The following is a 14,690-nucleotide window of genomic DNA, read 5'->3' on the forward strand; positions in this document are numbered from 1 at the left end:
CTTACATTTTAAAAATAGCACAATCAATTGAAACTATAGGTAACAGAAGAAACAGACATATTAAAAACCCGCCACAAAATTAAGTTCCAATTTGTCTGTGAAATCTAATATTCTGAATTGCAAATATAAATGAGTCGGTACCGGAATAGTCTGTCTCAGAAGATTTTTTTTTCAAATCATGGACGCCCTAACTGGAAAAACTTTCTGTCTTGTAGTACCCATTGTGGGGTCATTGGTGCTCTCTGATCTTGGTTGTTTTCTTGCAGACGTCTCATTACCCAAACTAGGCAACATCATCAGTGCTGATGATGTTACGTACTTTGGGTGATGAAACGTGCAAGAAAACAACCAAGATCAGAGAAGAAGCACCATGGACTCCTCATATCAACCTGAGTTACAAATATTAGCACCCACTGTATTTTGTTCTAAGAAGACTTCCTTCGGAAAGGCCTGTAATACTGCACAATATTCTCTTTGACACTTTATTGAATAACAGTACTAGTTGTTGAGCATGTTTGCCTTGGATAATGAAGGGGGGGTCCATGGATTGCATCTTTGCTGCTTGGCCATTGTGGTTGGGACTGATCGGATTGTGAGTCCAACTTCATGCAGAGTTCCATTTCATACACTACTGTTCCAGCTGACCATAATCCACCCAGAATCTTATCTGTTTTGTTAAGCAAATAAACAGCCATTAAAAATGGGAAACATTACCAAAGAAATTTGATATTTTGAGTACATGGGAATTTTCCTTTTAGTGAAGGTTTGCATCCTCATGAGATTAAAATATCACCAATTCTCAAGTGATTGAACAGGAAATTGATTCTTATCTTCAAATTACTTTTTTGTAAAAACAATGAGAACTAGACAAGGGTTATTTTGTGTATCTTTCTTGTTTTCACTGCCCAAAAACCTTCAGCTCCCAGTTCAGCACCTTTAACCTAGAATAAAGTCAACACGAAGTTAAGAATTTCTATAATGATTTCAGCAGGACAGATGATAATCATGTTCTTCAGTTTATCAACTTTTTTTTTCAGGCTGGTTCTTAAATTTTCAACATCTAATGTATCATTTTCTGCTTGTTTTATTTTTTTTTTCCAGTCTTCCAAGTCCTAATGGAAGCACAAACTGAAATAATATAAAATAGTTATGCTGATACAAAATAGAATCTTGGATTAAGTTTTTTTGGTTTTGAAACATTTTGTTCATTTAGTTTCTTCATTCCCCTGCTAGATAACTATTTTCAAATAGGAGGGAGGGAAGGGAATTCAATGGGGAAATTGGCAGAACGTTTCTTCTGCTCCCACTGCTTTTTCCCCACCTGTTATTGTTCTTTTTATTTATATCCCACCTTTGTCATTTTTATATAATAATTCAAAGCTGTGAATATACTTAATATTTTTTCCTTCTATTTTCCCCACAACAACAATCCTGTGAGATGGTTTGGGCTAAGAGTGACTGATCAAGGTCACCCAGCTATTTTTCATGCCTAAGGTGGAACTAGAACTCACAGTCTCCCAGGTTGTAGCCTGGTCCCTTAACCACTAGACATAAGGCAGTATCTCTGAAACAATGATCCAGCGGGACACAGATTGTCTAGTATGAACAGTGCCTTTAAACATACATGGACAACAGTCTTGGATGTGTCATATTAGAGACATGTCTTCATAGCATTAATAAGGTAGTGGTGATTTAGAGGAGCCTTGGTGGCGCAGCGGACTAAAGGGCTGTTAAGTAGCACTTAGTTGCCAGCTGCCTGCAATTACTGCGAGTTCAAATCTCACCAGGCTCAAGGTTGACTCAGCCTTCCATCCTTCCGAGGTAGGTAAAATGGGGACCCGGATTGTGGGGGCAATAAGCTGACTTTGTATAAAAAAGAACACCGCTTAGGAGGGGGGGCAAAAGCCCTACTAAGCAGGTATATACAAAAGTATGAAGGCTATTGCTTAACGCATTGTAAGCCGCCCTGAGTCTCCAGAGAAGGGCGGCATATAAACCGAACCAATCAATAAACAAACAAACAAACAAACAAACAAACAAACAAACAATAAATAAATAAATAAATAAATAAATGTAATGTTTGTACTGGTTTCTGAAATCAATAATTGGTGTACTGTATTAGCTAAAATGGAAATTGACCATTTTAGTAACATGAGACTTTCTTTCATTCTTAACTCCTACTCACTACAGCAAGAGATATATAGACAATAGGTACCAGCTCAGTGAACTTTAAGAAAATAGAGACATATTGTGAGTTCATAAGGCAGATTCAGCTCAATTTGATGAGCATACACCATTGTCTTTCCTCAGAATAGTTGCATGTCTTCATCAGAGTATCTCCTTGTCCGTTTCAGTAATCATCTTAGCAAAACCCTACAACTGTTGATGGACCGAGTGGATGAAATGAGTCAAGATATTGTAAAATACAACACCTACCTAAGGAATACCAGCAAGCAGCAACAGCAAAAACACCAAGTAAGTTTTTTGGGGGGACAGGCCGCCTGTCAAAATGTTTGAGAGTGAATCAGTTCACGACGGGATCTTGATAGCAAGATTCAAATTGGCAGGAACACTTTTTTTTAATTACATCACCTAAATATACAAGCCAGTTTAGAAAGCCGCTCTTTCTGTCCTTGGCATTTATTACATGGAGAACATGGGATTTGCTGCTGAGTGCGTCTTGATTTATTGGTATAAATCTGCAGAGGCAAATTTATGAAACAATTTTAAAGATGGAAAAACTGATTTGAAGGGGGTGAAGGGAAATCAGGGAAGATTACCTAGTAGTTCTTGCTCAACTTCTAATGGCTGTAGTTCAGTGGTGGGTTGCCCCCAGTTCAGACCGACCAGTTCATAAGAACCGGTAGTAAAACCGGTGGGAGACTCCGCCCAGACGTCATTAGGAAGCTTCTGTGGATGTGCATGGGGCCCCTTTGTGAACCGGTAGTAAAGGTAAGTAGCACCCACCCCTGCTGTAGTTAGGTTTCATGCACCATTGCTGGCCCTGCTCGTTTTATTTAGCTCTACAGTTGAATGCAAGCACAAGCAATTTTTGGGGGAAAAAATACCAGTTTGATAAGAAGTATAAAAATACATTTTATGGATGTCTTTTCCCCCTTCTTGTTCTCTTTCCTTCTCCGCTTCTCCCTGCCACCTTCCCATTCCTTTCCACTTTTCATTCTCTCTGACATACAAATGTTTATGCTCTTATTCACTCATCTTTTTTAAACCTGGATGCATTTTGTGTTCCACTATCAAGCAGAAAAATGTCACCAGACATTTCTTGATTCACCGGCCAGAAGTGTAACAAAATCTGTACTGCTGAAGCTTTAAATGTTTGCCATTTAAGGGGGACGGGCAAGACAGAGAATAAAATCTGCTATTTTGCCTGTCTACGTACCTCATAACAATACGTAAACTCTCTCTTAAAAATGAGAATATTGGGAATATTTGCAGACTGCCTTCTTTCTTTTACTAATCTCAAACTGTATTGAAAGTGAAGTTGCATTCATTTTAAATTAATGTTATGACCTGCCCACTCTGCTCTTCTTTTTCTCTTTGTACCCTTTCTGATTTTGTATACAAAAAGCTGAAATGGTAAATCAATAGTTCAAATTGGTCAGTGTCTTAACATAGTTTCTGCTAACGTCATAGCTCCATCATGCCATAAATGTAAGATAATGGGTGAGGTTTGCACAAGTAGGCTAAGCCAACCCATCTACTCTCCAAGCATTAATGTGTGACTACAGCATGAGGCCTTTGACTGACTTACTTACACATGTTGTACAAATCAGATGTTTAGTCCCTATGGCTGTTGAGATGTGAACATCTTGGGGAGCTTAATGAAGAGCAAGAGTGGACAGTTTACTATTAAACACTCAAAGTGACAACATTTTGATGGAGGAGAGAGCTACAGTAGGCAGGATGTGATGCCAAGTGATTGGGATTGCATCACATACTATGCTAAGCCCACTTTAGAACACAGGCTATAATTTCCACGTTTTCTGCTTCAAAGTGGTCTTTCAAACGATGTTTCAAACAAAGTTTCTCTTTAAGAAGAAATTATTTGCCAGACAATTCAGTTTAAGGTTTGGAATCTTCCCACATTCTCCCCTTTTAAGTCTGAGACCATCCATTTTTCTATGAGCAATTAAAGATCTGTGGGTCACAGCATGGCTTGTAATAGTGGCTTTAGATTGCACAGTATTAAAAGGAGATGGGTGGATTAAAGTATATTTTGCCTTCCTAAGGAATATAACTCTGCATTTTGAAATCCAGATGTGCTACATAAAATATAATACTGCCTTTGTTGAACTCAGGACCCTTGTAGGCTTCTATATGTAGTCTTCTCTTACTGACCATCTAAATTACAGTCTAAAGTTATGACAGTGCTGGGGGACGGGATGGGACTTTGCAGCCCATTTACAACCTACGCAGTGCCCTTCAGTCATGTAATCACCATTACAATCAGTATGCATTTTCCTGTGCCTGATCTGTGAATCTCCCTCCCCCCCCCCCTTGCAAAGCACAGACTGGAGAGAAAGGGATAGCAAGAAACCAAGCTGTTTGTTCTTCTGAAGATCAAAAGCAGTATGATCTCAGTAGAAGCCTGTAGCTGGGAACCATAGGCGCCCTATGCAAACAGCTTACAAATACTTTCTTGAAATCTCTTTCTCTTCAGTCTCTCTGCTATGTGAGGGCATGGCTGGGGGCAAAGCAAGTGATTTCTGTAGGAATCTCTCCTTGTCTAACCTCTTTCCGGCCTTTAGGCAAAAACACAATCACTTGCTTTTGATGTGTAGAAAAGCAAACAGCTTACTCTCTTGAAATCCCTCTCCAATCTCTGCTTTGCAAGTGGGGTGTGGGGGGGGGGGAAGAAGTCAGGCAAAGGAGAGATTGCTTACAGAAATTCCTTGCTCTCCCCCCCCCTCGCCCCTCCCACAGAGTAGAAAGATTGGTGGCATTTCAAGAGAGTAAGCTGTTTGCATGGCATATCTTCCACTCCAACCCGGGCTGCTGGGGTAATTGCATTGCTTTCAGTATGTACAAGAAAGTAAGCAGACCTTCAAGCATTCCAAAGGATAGGAATTTGCTTAAGAGGCAAACAAAAACTGTAGTTGTGAAACTGAGTACATTGGTTTTGTCTCTTTCCAGATGGAAAGCCCAGTCCTGGTCACATGATCTCACAATTAGTGCCTGCTATATTAGCAGCAAAATAGCCAGCCCAGATAGAGTAAATTGCTTGAGGGCTACCTCTATATTGATTGTCCCGGGATCCTTATATCAAAGATCACTTATTTAAAGCATGACTCAGCATTGGAAGGTGGGGGAATTGATAGAATTTGTATACAGCTTCTAAAAAGCTCCAAACGGTGTACAGATCGAGTTAGCAATGTAAAAAATGACTTTGAGGAAAAACCATGAACCTATCTTATATACCCATCTGGTCCCAATAACTTCACTTCAGCTTCAAAAGACCTTTGGAAAAGCCAAGTTCTAACATGAATCAAGAAAGCTATCACAATCAGGGCCACTCTTAGGTCAGGTAGCAAGCTTCTAGACAGGCATTTGTATGAATCAATTTGTCTTATCATTCAAGGTAATATTAATCCCTTAAAATAAAATCCCCCAATTTATTATTGTACTGAACGTTCTCCCACATGTTCCCATTATGGGGCCATTGGACCACAGTGGAAAAATCATAATTGAAAGGAGGAAATTACAGTGATCATAGAATTCATTGAGAAGAAAGGAGCGGGAAAGGACAGCTCGAACACAGCTGGTGGACCTCTTGGAGATTTCAAAAGGCTTAGCTAGATCACGATGGGACACGGTGGCTCAGTGGCTAAGATGCTGAGCTTGTAGATCGAAAGGTCGGCAGTTCAGCAGTTCGAATCCCTAGTGCCGCGTAACAGGGTGAGTTCGCGTTACTTGTCCCAGCTTCTGCCAACCTAGCACTTCGAAAGCATATAAAAAATGCAAGTAGAAAAATAGGGACCACCTTTGGTGGGAAGGTAACAGCGTTCCGTGCGCCTTTGGCGTTGAATCATGCCAGCCACATGACCACGGAGACGTCTTCAGATAGCGCTGGCTCTTCAGCTTTGAAACGGAGATGAGCACCGCCCCCTAGAGTCGGGAATGACTAGCACATATATGCGAGGGGAACCTTTACCTTTAGTTAGATCACAAATCATTCAGTATTTGGTCTAGATCAGCCAAGTAACTTAGTTTAAGCTACCCAAAGAGCATTCTTACCTTTCCTTCAGATGTTTTCCAAAGAATGACCTTTGGATCAAAGCATCCATTGAACTCTTGTGTGTCTTTAGTACCAGCAGAGACGTCAGCAAGAAAACCTACAGCGTCAGAGTAGAGGAGAACCTCCCCTTCCTGAGGAAGACTTGAACAAACTCTTCAAGCCGCCACAGCCTCCTCCCAGGATGGACTCCCTTTTGATTGCAGGTAATGGTCCAGAGGGAAAATCCATCACTTTTTATATCCCTGCTGCTTGTTTTCAGAGTGATGTGGAAGCAAGTAAAATAAAAAGTCTCCTGGATGGCCCGGTTCTGGTTTCGCTGCCACTTTTAAACTTTACTTTCAGGTATTTTAAGGTTTTGCTGCTGCTTTGAACTTTACCTTCAGGTATTTTAAGGAAGTACTGTAAATCAGGCATAATGTTGAACAGCAAATCTTGCTGTTTGGATTCAGGTTGGTATTAAGTGTTGGTCCTAAAGATGGATTTGTTGTATATCTATGTTATTTCACGTATACCTCAACACAAGCAACATGCAAACAGCTTCTTGGAGAATCGGGATTAAGGCACATGTGAGATTTAAATCTTTATTTCTATGAATTGATTACATCCTGTATCTTCAGTCTGTGTCCCAGAACTATAAAATCTTCAATAAATTGGCAAATTCAGATTTCCTACCTTTTTTCTGGAATTACGGAAAAAAGGCCAAAGGTCAAGGCACAAAAGCAAAAAGAATATACAGTACACTATGAAGTTAAAACACAGTGAAAAGGAAGTTTGACAATGATTTTGTCCAATTTAACACCCACCAAATTCCCAATTAACCTGCTGGCTGGGAATTCTGGAAATTATAGTTTAATGTATTGGGAAGGCACCATGTTGGGAGAAGGCTGGACTAGAGAAATGTTTTTGTGATAAACCATGGTTTAAAAAACCCTGGTGTTCATGTTTTTGGTTCCTCGTGCCATGGTAATTCAGTAGTCAAAGATCATATGTGGATTACAAAATTTCAAATATAATTTAACATTAACATTTTAGATGGATTGGATACTATAAAATATGTAGAACTGTATAAATATTAGCCTCCTTGGCTAGCTGAAAATAGGTATGCCTTGAATTCTGATCATTCTCCAGCAACAAAGTCTTTTTTGAAAGGGAAACCCCCAGTTAAACTTTTTTCACTTTTTTTTCAATTATGTTTCCATTCACTTCTGCTTTAATGTATTATCCTTCAGTTAGGAGAAAGGACAACTGATTTATATTTCAACAGCTCTCCGCCAATTTTTTTTTTCCCTATTTAGAAGTCTTGGGGAAAAAAACTAAAAGCCTTCACTTTTTTAATTCATGCAGAATTAAGTTGTGGATCAAAGCTGAAATGTGGCTGGTTTTGTCTCAGAGGTGTTTTACAAACTTTTTGAAATGGAACGTGGAAATGAAAATGTACTGGTCTGCTAAGCAATTTTAATTTTGATAATCTGGGCTTTGTCTTTTTGCTCTCCCTGATTAGTAGAGGAAATAAATTATAAGAGTAAACTATGTACAAAAAGAGGGGGCAGGGGCAAGGTGACACTTTTTTTGATTTGTGTAGCACTTCAGACAAACCCTTCACAGACTGCTGACTTGAAAAATTGCTAATAACATGAGGTAGCTAACAAAAACATGACCTATAAAATGTCAGCTGGCTGAGGAAAGCAGCATTGTTAGAGATACAGCAGAAGTCTCTCTCTCTCTCTCTCTCTCTCTCTGTGTGTGTACACACTTAGTTTCTATTCCTAATTTTAATCCTATATTTCCAATTATTTCACTTATTTATTAAGTTATTCCACTTCATAGGATTTATCTGTCATAAATTTTCAGAAGTGGATTTCTGAAAAAACTTCTAAAATGTAGTTTGAGTCAAATATGCAATATGCAAGTTCCTAAAACTAAAAAGGAATTCACTAAATTTTGTGCTGATATAATCCGTGGCCTGCATGACTAAACCTAATTTTATTTTTGTATCGTTCAGAATGCAAAAGCAAATCAACTTTCCCAATTTAATCAGAAGAATGAAAAGATCACTCCATATTTGTTCAGATAAGGCCCTTTTCAAACCAGTTTGGGGAAAGCTGTTGATAATCGGGTCCATTTTTCAAATCTGATGAAGAATTCAAGTCAGATTTTGCCTGATTCACAAGTGTTTATTAGCTACTTAGAGGTGGAAAGAAGGAAAGACTATATTGGGCAGGGGAAAGAAACACTTCTGTTGAAGGACCCCATATTTCAACATCTTTGTCCTGACAATCTGCAAACTAATGTCACACTGAAGTAGGATTTTGTAACTTTGGGGAGCCTGAGAAGCTGTTCTTGGTGGGGGCCAGTACCTAAGTAAAATGGATTTACAGTTTGTCCTCAGCTTACAGTCATTTGTTTAGCAACTATTTGAAGTCAGAATGGCATTGAAAAAAGTGATTTACTGTATGACCAGTCTCAAACTTTTTTTATTTTTATTTTTTTTTATTTATATGCCTCCTTCTCCGGAGACTCAGGGCGGCTTACAGTGCGTTAAGCAATAGCCTTCATACTTTTGTATATTTTATACAAAGTCAGCTTATGGCCCACACAAACCAGGTCCTCATTTTACCTACCTTAGAAAGGATGGAAGGCTGAGTCAACCTTGAGCCTGGTGAGAATTGAACTCGCAGTAATTGCAGGCAGCTGGAAGCTAAATACTACCTTTAACAGTAGCATTAGTCTGCTGTGCCACTCAGGCTCTTAAGGCTCTTGACATTCACAACATCCCCACAGATCAAAATTTGGGAGCTTGGCAACCAGCATATATTTATAATGGTTGCAGCATCCTGGAGTCATGTGATCGCTATTTGCAGCCTTCCAGCCAGCTTCTCACAAGAAAAATTAATGAGGGAGGGTGGATTCACTTAATGACCATGTGATCCACTTAACAACCATGATAAAAAGATCATAAAATTGGGTGCAATTCACTTGCTTAGTTGTGAAAAGTCCGTCCCAGTTGTGGTTGTAAGTCGAAGACGACCTAAGCATGGCTCAAACTCATCTTGCTTGCATGATTACTCTTTCTTTAATAATTTCCCCATTCTGTCCCATAAAGCTTTACAATTCTCTAGCAACATTTGGAGGGGCACTGAAAAACCAAACCTTTTTTTGGAGTAAAAATGCTTCAGATTATATACTTTAGTGCCAAATGTCTAGGTTCACACAACTCACTAGACTCCGTTAATTAGGGATTGGGTAGCTGGAAATTCAGTGCATTGTGGTAACCTGGCTGTTTTGTTAGCAGTATGAATTGTGTGTGAATCAGTCATATCAAATTGAACCAATACGAATTAGTTCAGTTATGTCAGGGTAGTGATTTAAGAGCTGACCAGCTGAAGGAATGATGTAATAATGGGAATGAGTCAGCAAGGTTTTTGGCTGTTATTCCTTTAAGAGCCTGTATAATCTCTCACTGTGTGTTCTTCCCTTCTGTAATTTACTGATTGTTTGACTCCTACCTATAGTACGTGTATGTATAGTATATATTCTTTTGTAGATAAAACCTCTATTTCTTACAAACATCTGTTTGCTGATATTACTCCTGGGTTGTCACAGATAGTAAAGCTGTGCGCACTCTGACAAGTTATATACAGTTTACTTATTTGGGCATGGTGTGTTGTATGTGCTGTAATCAGTGTGAAGAAAATGGAGTCAGAAACTACATTTTAGATTGGAAGTTTTATATTAAAATATTTATTTGATTTTTCATTAAAGTATTTTGTTTTTTTTCTCTCTCCCCATCTCTTTTCTTCGTAGGTCAAATTAATACTTACAGCCGGAACATCAAGGAATTCACAGCCCAGAATCTGGGCAAGCTTTTCTTGGCTCAGTCACTTCAAGAACACAACAATTAGGGAGGAAAATAAAGTGCTTTTTTTCTTGCCTACCAAGAGTGCAGACGCTTGGAATCGCAGCACATTTTTACTTTCATTCCACATTGTAAAATGAACCGTGAATTAAACTCTTGTGTTGTTTTGAGTAGAATTATTCTTCTTCTGAGGGGAAAAAAAAGCATAATAAAAGCTGTAAAACTTTTTAGCATGTGCTTATTGACTGCCAGACAGCTATCTCTAGATTGTTATTTTCAAATGCCAACTTGCACATGAGTGTTTGATAGAACAGATCACTCCTTCCTTCATAAGACTTTAAATTGTCATTTCAAATGAGGAGAGAAAAAGGCTTCTCCACATAGATTTTGTTTTTAAATACACATAATCCGGAGCCTTTCCAAAGAATTACTCTGTTGAGGCTAAATCACATTTCTCAAGTTGCCTTTTAAAAACCCATAGAAAGTCTGTCCTTAAATGGCTGGGTGAAATGATATTTTCCCATAGCAATGGACAGGGACAAAACCATTGTCCTACCAAGGAAGGTTGCAGAATTGAGTCTTCTGTCTCTTGTATACTTTAAAATTATTTTCAAACAATGGCAGTGTTTGAAAGATGACTGGTTCCTTTGATACCGAATAGCTCCAGTCAATAGATTCTGCAGTTACGTTATCATTCTGATCATGTTTGAGTTTCTTCTGAGATGGGAGGTTTTGAATAAATATGAAGATTCACGCTTAAGCACTTTTGCCAGCTCTTCCCTAAAGCTTTTTTTTTTTTTTTTTAATGAATCAGATAAATGGCAAAAGGGCATTGAACATCTGAGAATCTTTCCTTGGGCAAAAATCTTCCCAAATGATTACAAATGACAAATTAGCAAAAATGAATGGACTAGACCAGTGTTTCTCAACCTTGGTAGCTTGAAGATGGGTGGACTTCAACTCCCAGAATCCCCCAACGAGCAGCGCTGGCTGGGGGATTCTGGGAGTTGAAGTCCACCCATCTTCAAGCTTCCAAGGTTGAGAAACACTGAACTAGACTTTTGACTAGACTAAACACTAAACTTGCTCATACACTTCAGCAAAAGTTGCAGTTCTATCGGGAAAGAATTGTTTCCGATTGCATCACAGGTAGTCCTCGACTTATGGCCACAATTGAGCCCAAAATTTCCATCGCTAAACGATAACTGTTCTTAAGTGAGTTTTGCCCCATTTTACAATCTTTCTTGCCACAGTTGTTAAGTGGATCACTGCCATTGTTAAATTCGTCACAGAGGGTTGTTAGGCAAATCTGGCTTCCCCATTTGGCTTGTCAGAAGGTCGCAAAAGGTGATCACCAAATCCTGAGACACTGCAACCGTCATAAACACATGTCAGTGGCCAATTGTCCAAAGTTTGATCATGTGACCATGGGGATGCTGCAATGGTGGTGTGAAAAACAGTCATACTTCCCTTTTCAGGACCATTGTAATTTTGAACAGTGACTAAACCAATAGTTTTTTAAGTTGAGAACTCCCTGTATTTTCTAGGAGGACAGATGCCTTTAAACTGGGAAATTAAGAGCATTACGTTTAGCTGAAATTGTGAAAATTATCCAAGGGATGACCACAGTGTTCTGTCCCTGTCCCACACACGCACCCAACCAGCCAGCCGAGGGTTAAATAAACTCTTCAAACACTCAATGTCAGTGATAAGGAACTTGGCAGCAACTCCATGGCTGCCTGCCAAGAACTTTTACTCCGATAACACAGACAAAAATACAGTTTGAATAGTCCAGTTTGTAATTAAATCCACAGCAAATAGGCGTTGTGTCCAAAGGTGCAAAATGACTCGCCAGAGATTAGCTTTGTCCGTCACAGAGTCCGAATGGCCACCACACTCCCTTTTATAGCCTGTGGGGTGTGGTCCAGTGACTCAGTTTAATCTCTGGCACACCTCTTTTCTGCTGCGCATGCTTGTCTCTCCGACTCTGGTGTGGGTCCAACCACAATGTTTCTTCGTCACTATCCGACGGCTCGGAAATGCCTGGCTCCTGGCCAATCTCTTCTCCTTCGGGAGGCACCTGAGGCATTGCCAGAGAGGAGAGTCCTGGAGAAGGAGGCCTGGCCGTCTCCTCTCCTTCATGTTTGGAGCCTTCTTCCTCCGATAAAATAGGCTTGGAGGACGGAGCCACAACACACAGTTTGGTTGAAAGGAGAGGTTGTTGAGGAGGGGAGGTTCAAGATGAAATTACAAGTGTGTGGAACACAGTTATCAGGATGGAAACATTTGCCTCCCTCTTTCTCCTCGGCCTCTACTTTAGACATTGGTCACACTACGTAAATGAATATGCAGATGGTTTGCAAACCTCAGGCATTTGGCAAGTATACCCAGCCATGATATTTGCAAGCGCACGATGCTCTTTTGTGAATTACTCCTATAATCTCTCTACTTAAAACTCTTGAACATGGTGTATCCTGTAGCACCAGCTCAAGTACCACATTATACAGAAAAGCATGTCTAGAAATCTTGTACTTGCTTGCTTTTTATCTGGCAAGGAATAAAAACATGTATTGTGGTAGCAGAACTGATCTAGGGTCTGAATGGAGAGATTTTGTTTTGACTTTAAAAGATCCTTTGCTTTTGAGACTCAGTTGCAAGAAACCATTATATGGATAGAGCTCATTAGCTCTAATGGACTTTGCCCATTACAGTTGTAAGTTATGACAGTCATAAAACGAGTCACCCATGTGACTGACATGATTTTACTACCCTTATTGCAGTCATTAAGTGAACACAGTTGTTGAACAAACCCATTGTTTCAGAGGTGGGTTTCAGCAGGTTCTGACCAGTTCTGGAGAACTGATAGTAGAAATTTTGAGTAGTTCGGAGAACTGGTAGTAAAAATTCTGACTGGCACCACCCCCATCTATTCTCTGCCTTCCAAGTCCAAGCTGATCAGGAGGAAATGGGGATTTTGCAGTAACCTTCCCCTGGATTGGGGAGGGAATGGAGATTTTATAGTATCCTTCCCCTGCCACGCCCACCAAGCCATGCCCACCAAGCCACACCCACAGAACCGGTAGTAAAAAATTTTGAAACCCACCATTGCATTGTTTGCTATAAGGCACTTTTGCCAAAAGCTAGAAATAAACACTGGTTTTCTGCAAAAAAAAAACTAATAAATCATGGTTATGTCACCATGGGATGCTGCAAACATCCATAAATTTGGTTACCAAGTGCCCAAAATGCGGTCATGTGACTGGGGATGGTTGGCCAGCTATCAGAACTTTGGAACCAGATTGGAGGGTTTGTTGTACTGCACAATCACGAAGCGACCAGTTGTAAGTTGAGGACTATCGATATATCACACAGACATTAATATGAAATTAGCATGCATCCTGCTCCAACTTCAAAAGTCTTGCAGTCCACATATGAGCAAAGATAATGTCACCTGGGCTGAATTTTGGTATTATGCATGCTATACATGAGGCTCTCAATGTCATTACAGCTATGTAACACAACATCATAATATGTTCCCATCCACCTCATTGTAATTTATTTGGCGTAGCAGGAAGATTGTTAAAATGCATGTGGTCCTTGGGTGTATACTTGGCATACTATGCAATGACTGGTAAGTGTTAATGAAGTCCCCATAGGTAGTCACAGGCTATTTTTAGGGATTGTGTAGCAAACAGCCTGCCTTCTACAAGTGCATAGCACCTGAAATGTATTTTGCCAATATTTATCATCATCTTCATTTAACGACCCCATAATCCCTTGCGGGGTGAAGTCTGGGCAACTGAATGGAACTAGCAGAGTGTTTTAATGTCTGGATACCCTTCCTGTTGCCAATGCGGAGTTTTGTTCAGCAGATATACTCACTGTGCCCAGGGAGAGAAATATCTGCCTCTACCTAGGATTGAACTCACAGCCTCATGATTGTGAGGCAAGAGCTCCACCTCTAGGCCACCACACCACTCCTGTTATGCCAATATTTATATAGTTACCAAATACCAAGAACATGGGGTTGCCTAGACACATGTGGCTGCATACAGGTGAGAATGGAAGGGTATGCATCAGAGGTATTCAACAGGTTCTGACCAGTTCTGGAGAACCGGTAGGGGAAATTTTGAGTAGTTCGGAGAACCAGTAAATACCACCTCTGGCTGGCTCCGCCCCCATCTATTCTCTGCCTCCCAAGACCCAGCTAATCGGGAGGAAATGGGGATTTTGCAGTAACCTTTCCTTGGAGTGGGGAGGGAATGGAAATTTTACAGTATCCTTCCCCTGCCACACCCACCAAGCCATGCCATGCCCACCAAGCCACACCCACAGAACTGGTAGTAAAAAAATTTGAATCCCACCACTGGTATGCATGCCTAATCTTTCCAAAGTTCAAAGTACTAACTCGTTTTTCGGCATTAGGGCAAAAATTAATTTATTCTTGTCGGCTTTATAGATATTTAGGAAAAGAAATCTCATCCATTGATTTATGGAAACCTTAAGCACCTCAGCCTAACATTAACAGAATCACACTTCTCTTCATGAGGGAAACATTAATTTGAAGGTCTAATGCAT

General features: G+C 40.0%; 1 protein-coding gene across 1 annotated transcript in view; it reads left to right on the plus strand.

The window, feature by feature from the left end:
• EIF3H (eukaryotic translation initiation factor 3 subunit H) overlaps nt 1–10,338 on the plus strand; it is an 81,717-nt gene extending 71,379 nt beyond the window's left edge. Inside the window, exons 6-8 of the mRNA XM_070942046.1 lie at nt 2,355–2,475; nt 6,327–6,459; nt 10,061–10,338. Coding sequence (XP_070798147.1) covers nt 2,355–2,475; nt 6,327–6,459; nt 10,061–10,158 — 352 coding nt within the window. The 3' untranslated portion in view covers nt 10,159–10,338. The remainder of the gene's footprint in view (nt 1–2,354; nt 2,476–6,326; nt 6,460–10,060) is intronic.
• The last annotated feature ends 4,352 nt before the right edge of the window (nt 10,339–14,690 follow it).

Source organism: Pituophis catenifer, unplaced genomic scaffold (genome assembly GCF_029215685.1).
Source record: "Pituophis catenifer annectens isolate HBS135680 unplaced genomic scaffold, rPitCat1.0.hap2 SCAF_3, whole genome shotgun sequence".
NCBI lineage: Eukaryota > Metazoa > Chordata > Lepidosauria > Squamata > Colubridae > Pituophis > Pituophis catenifer.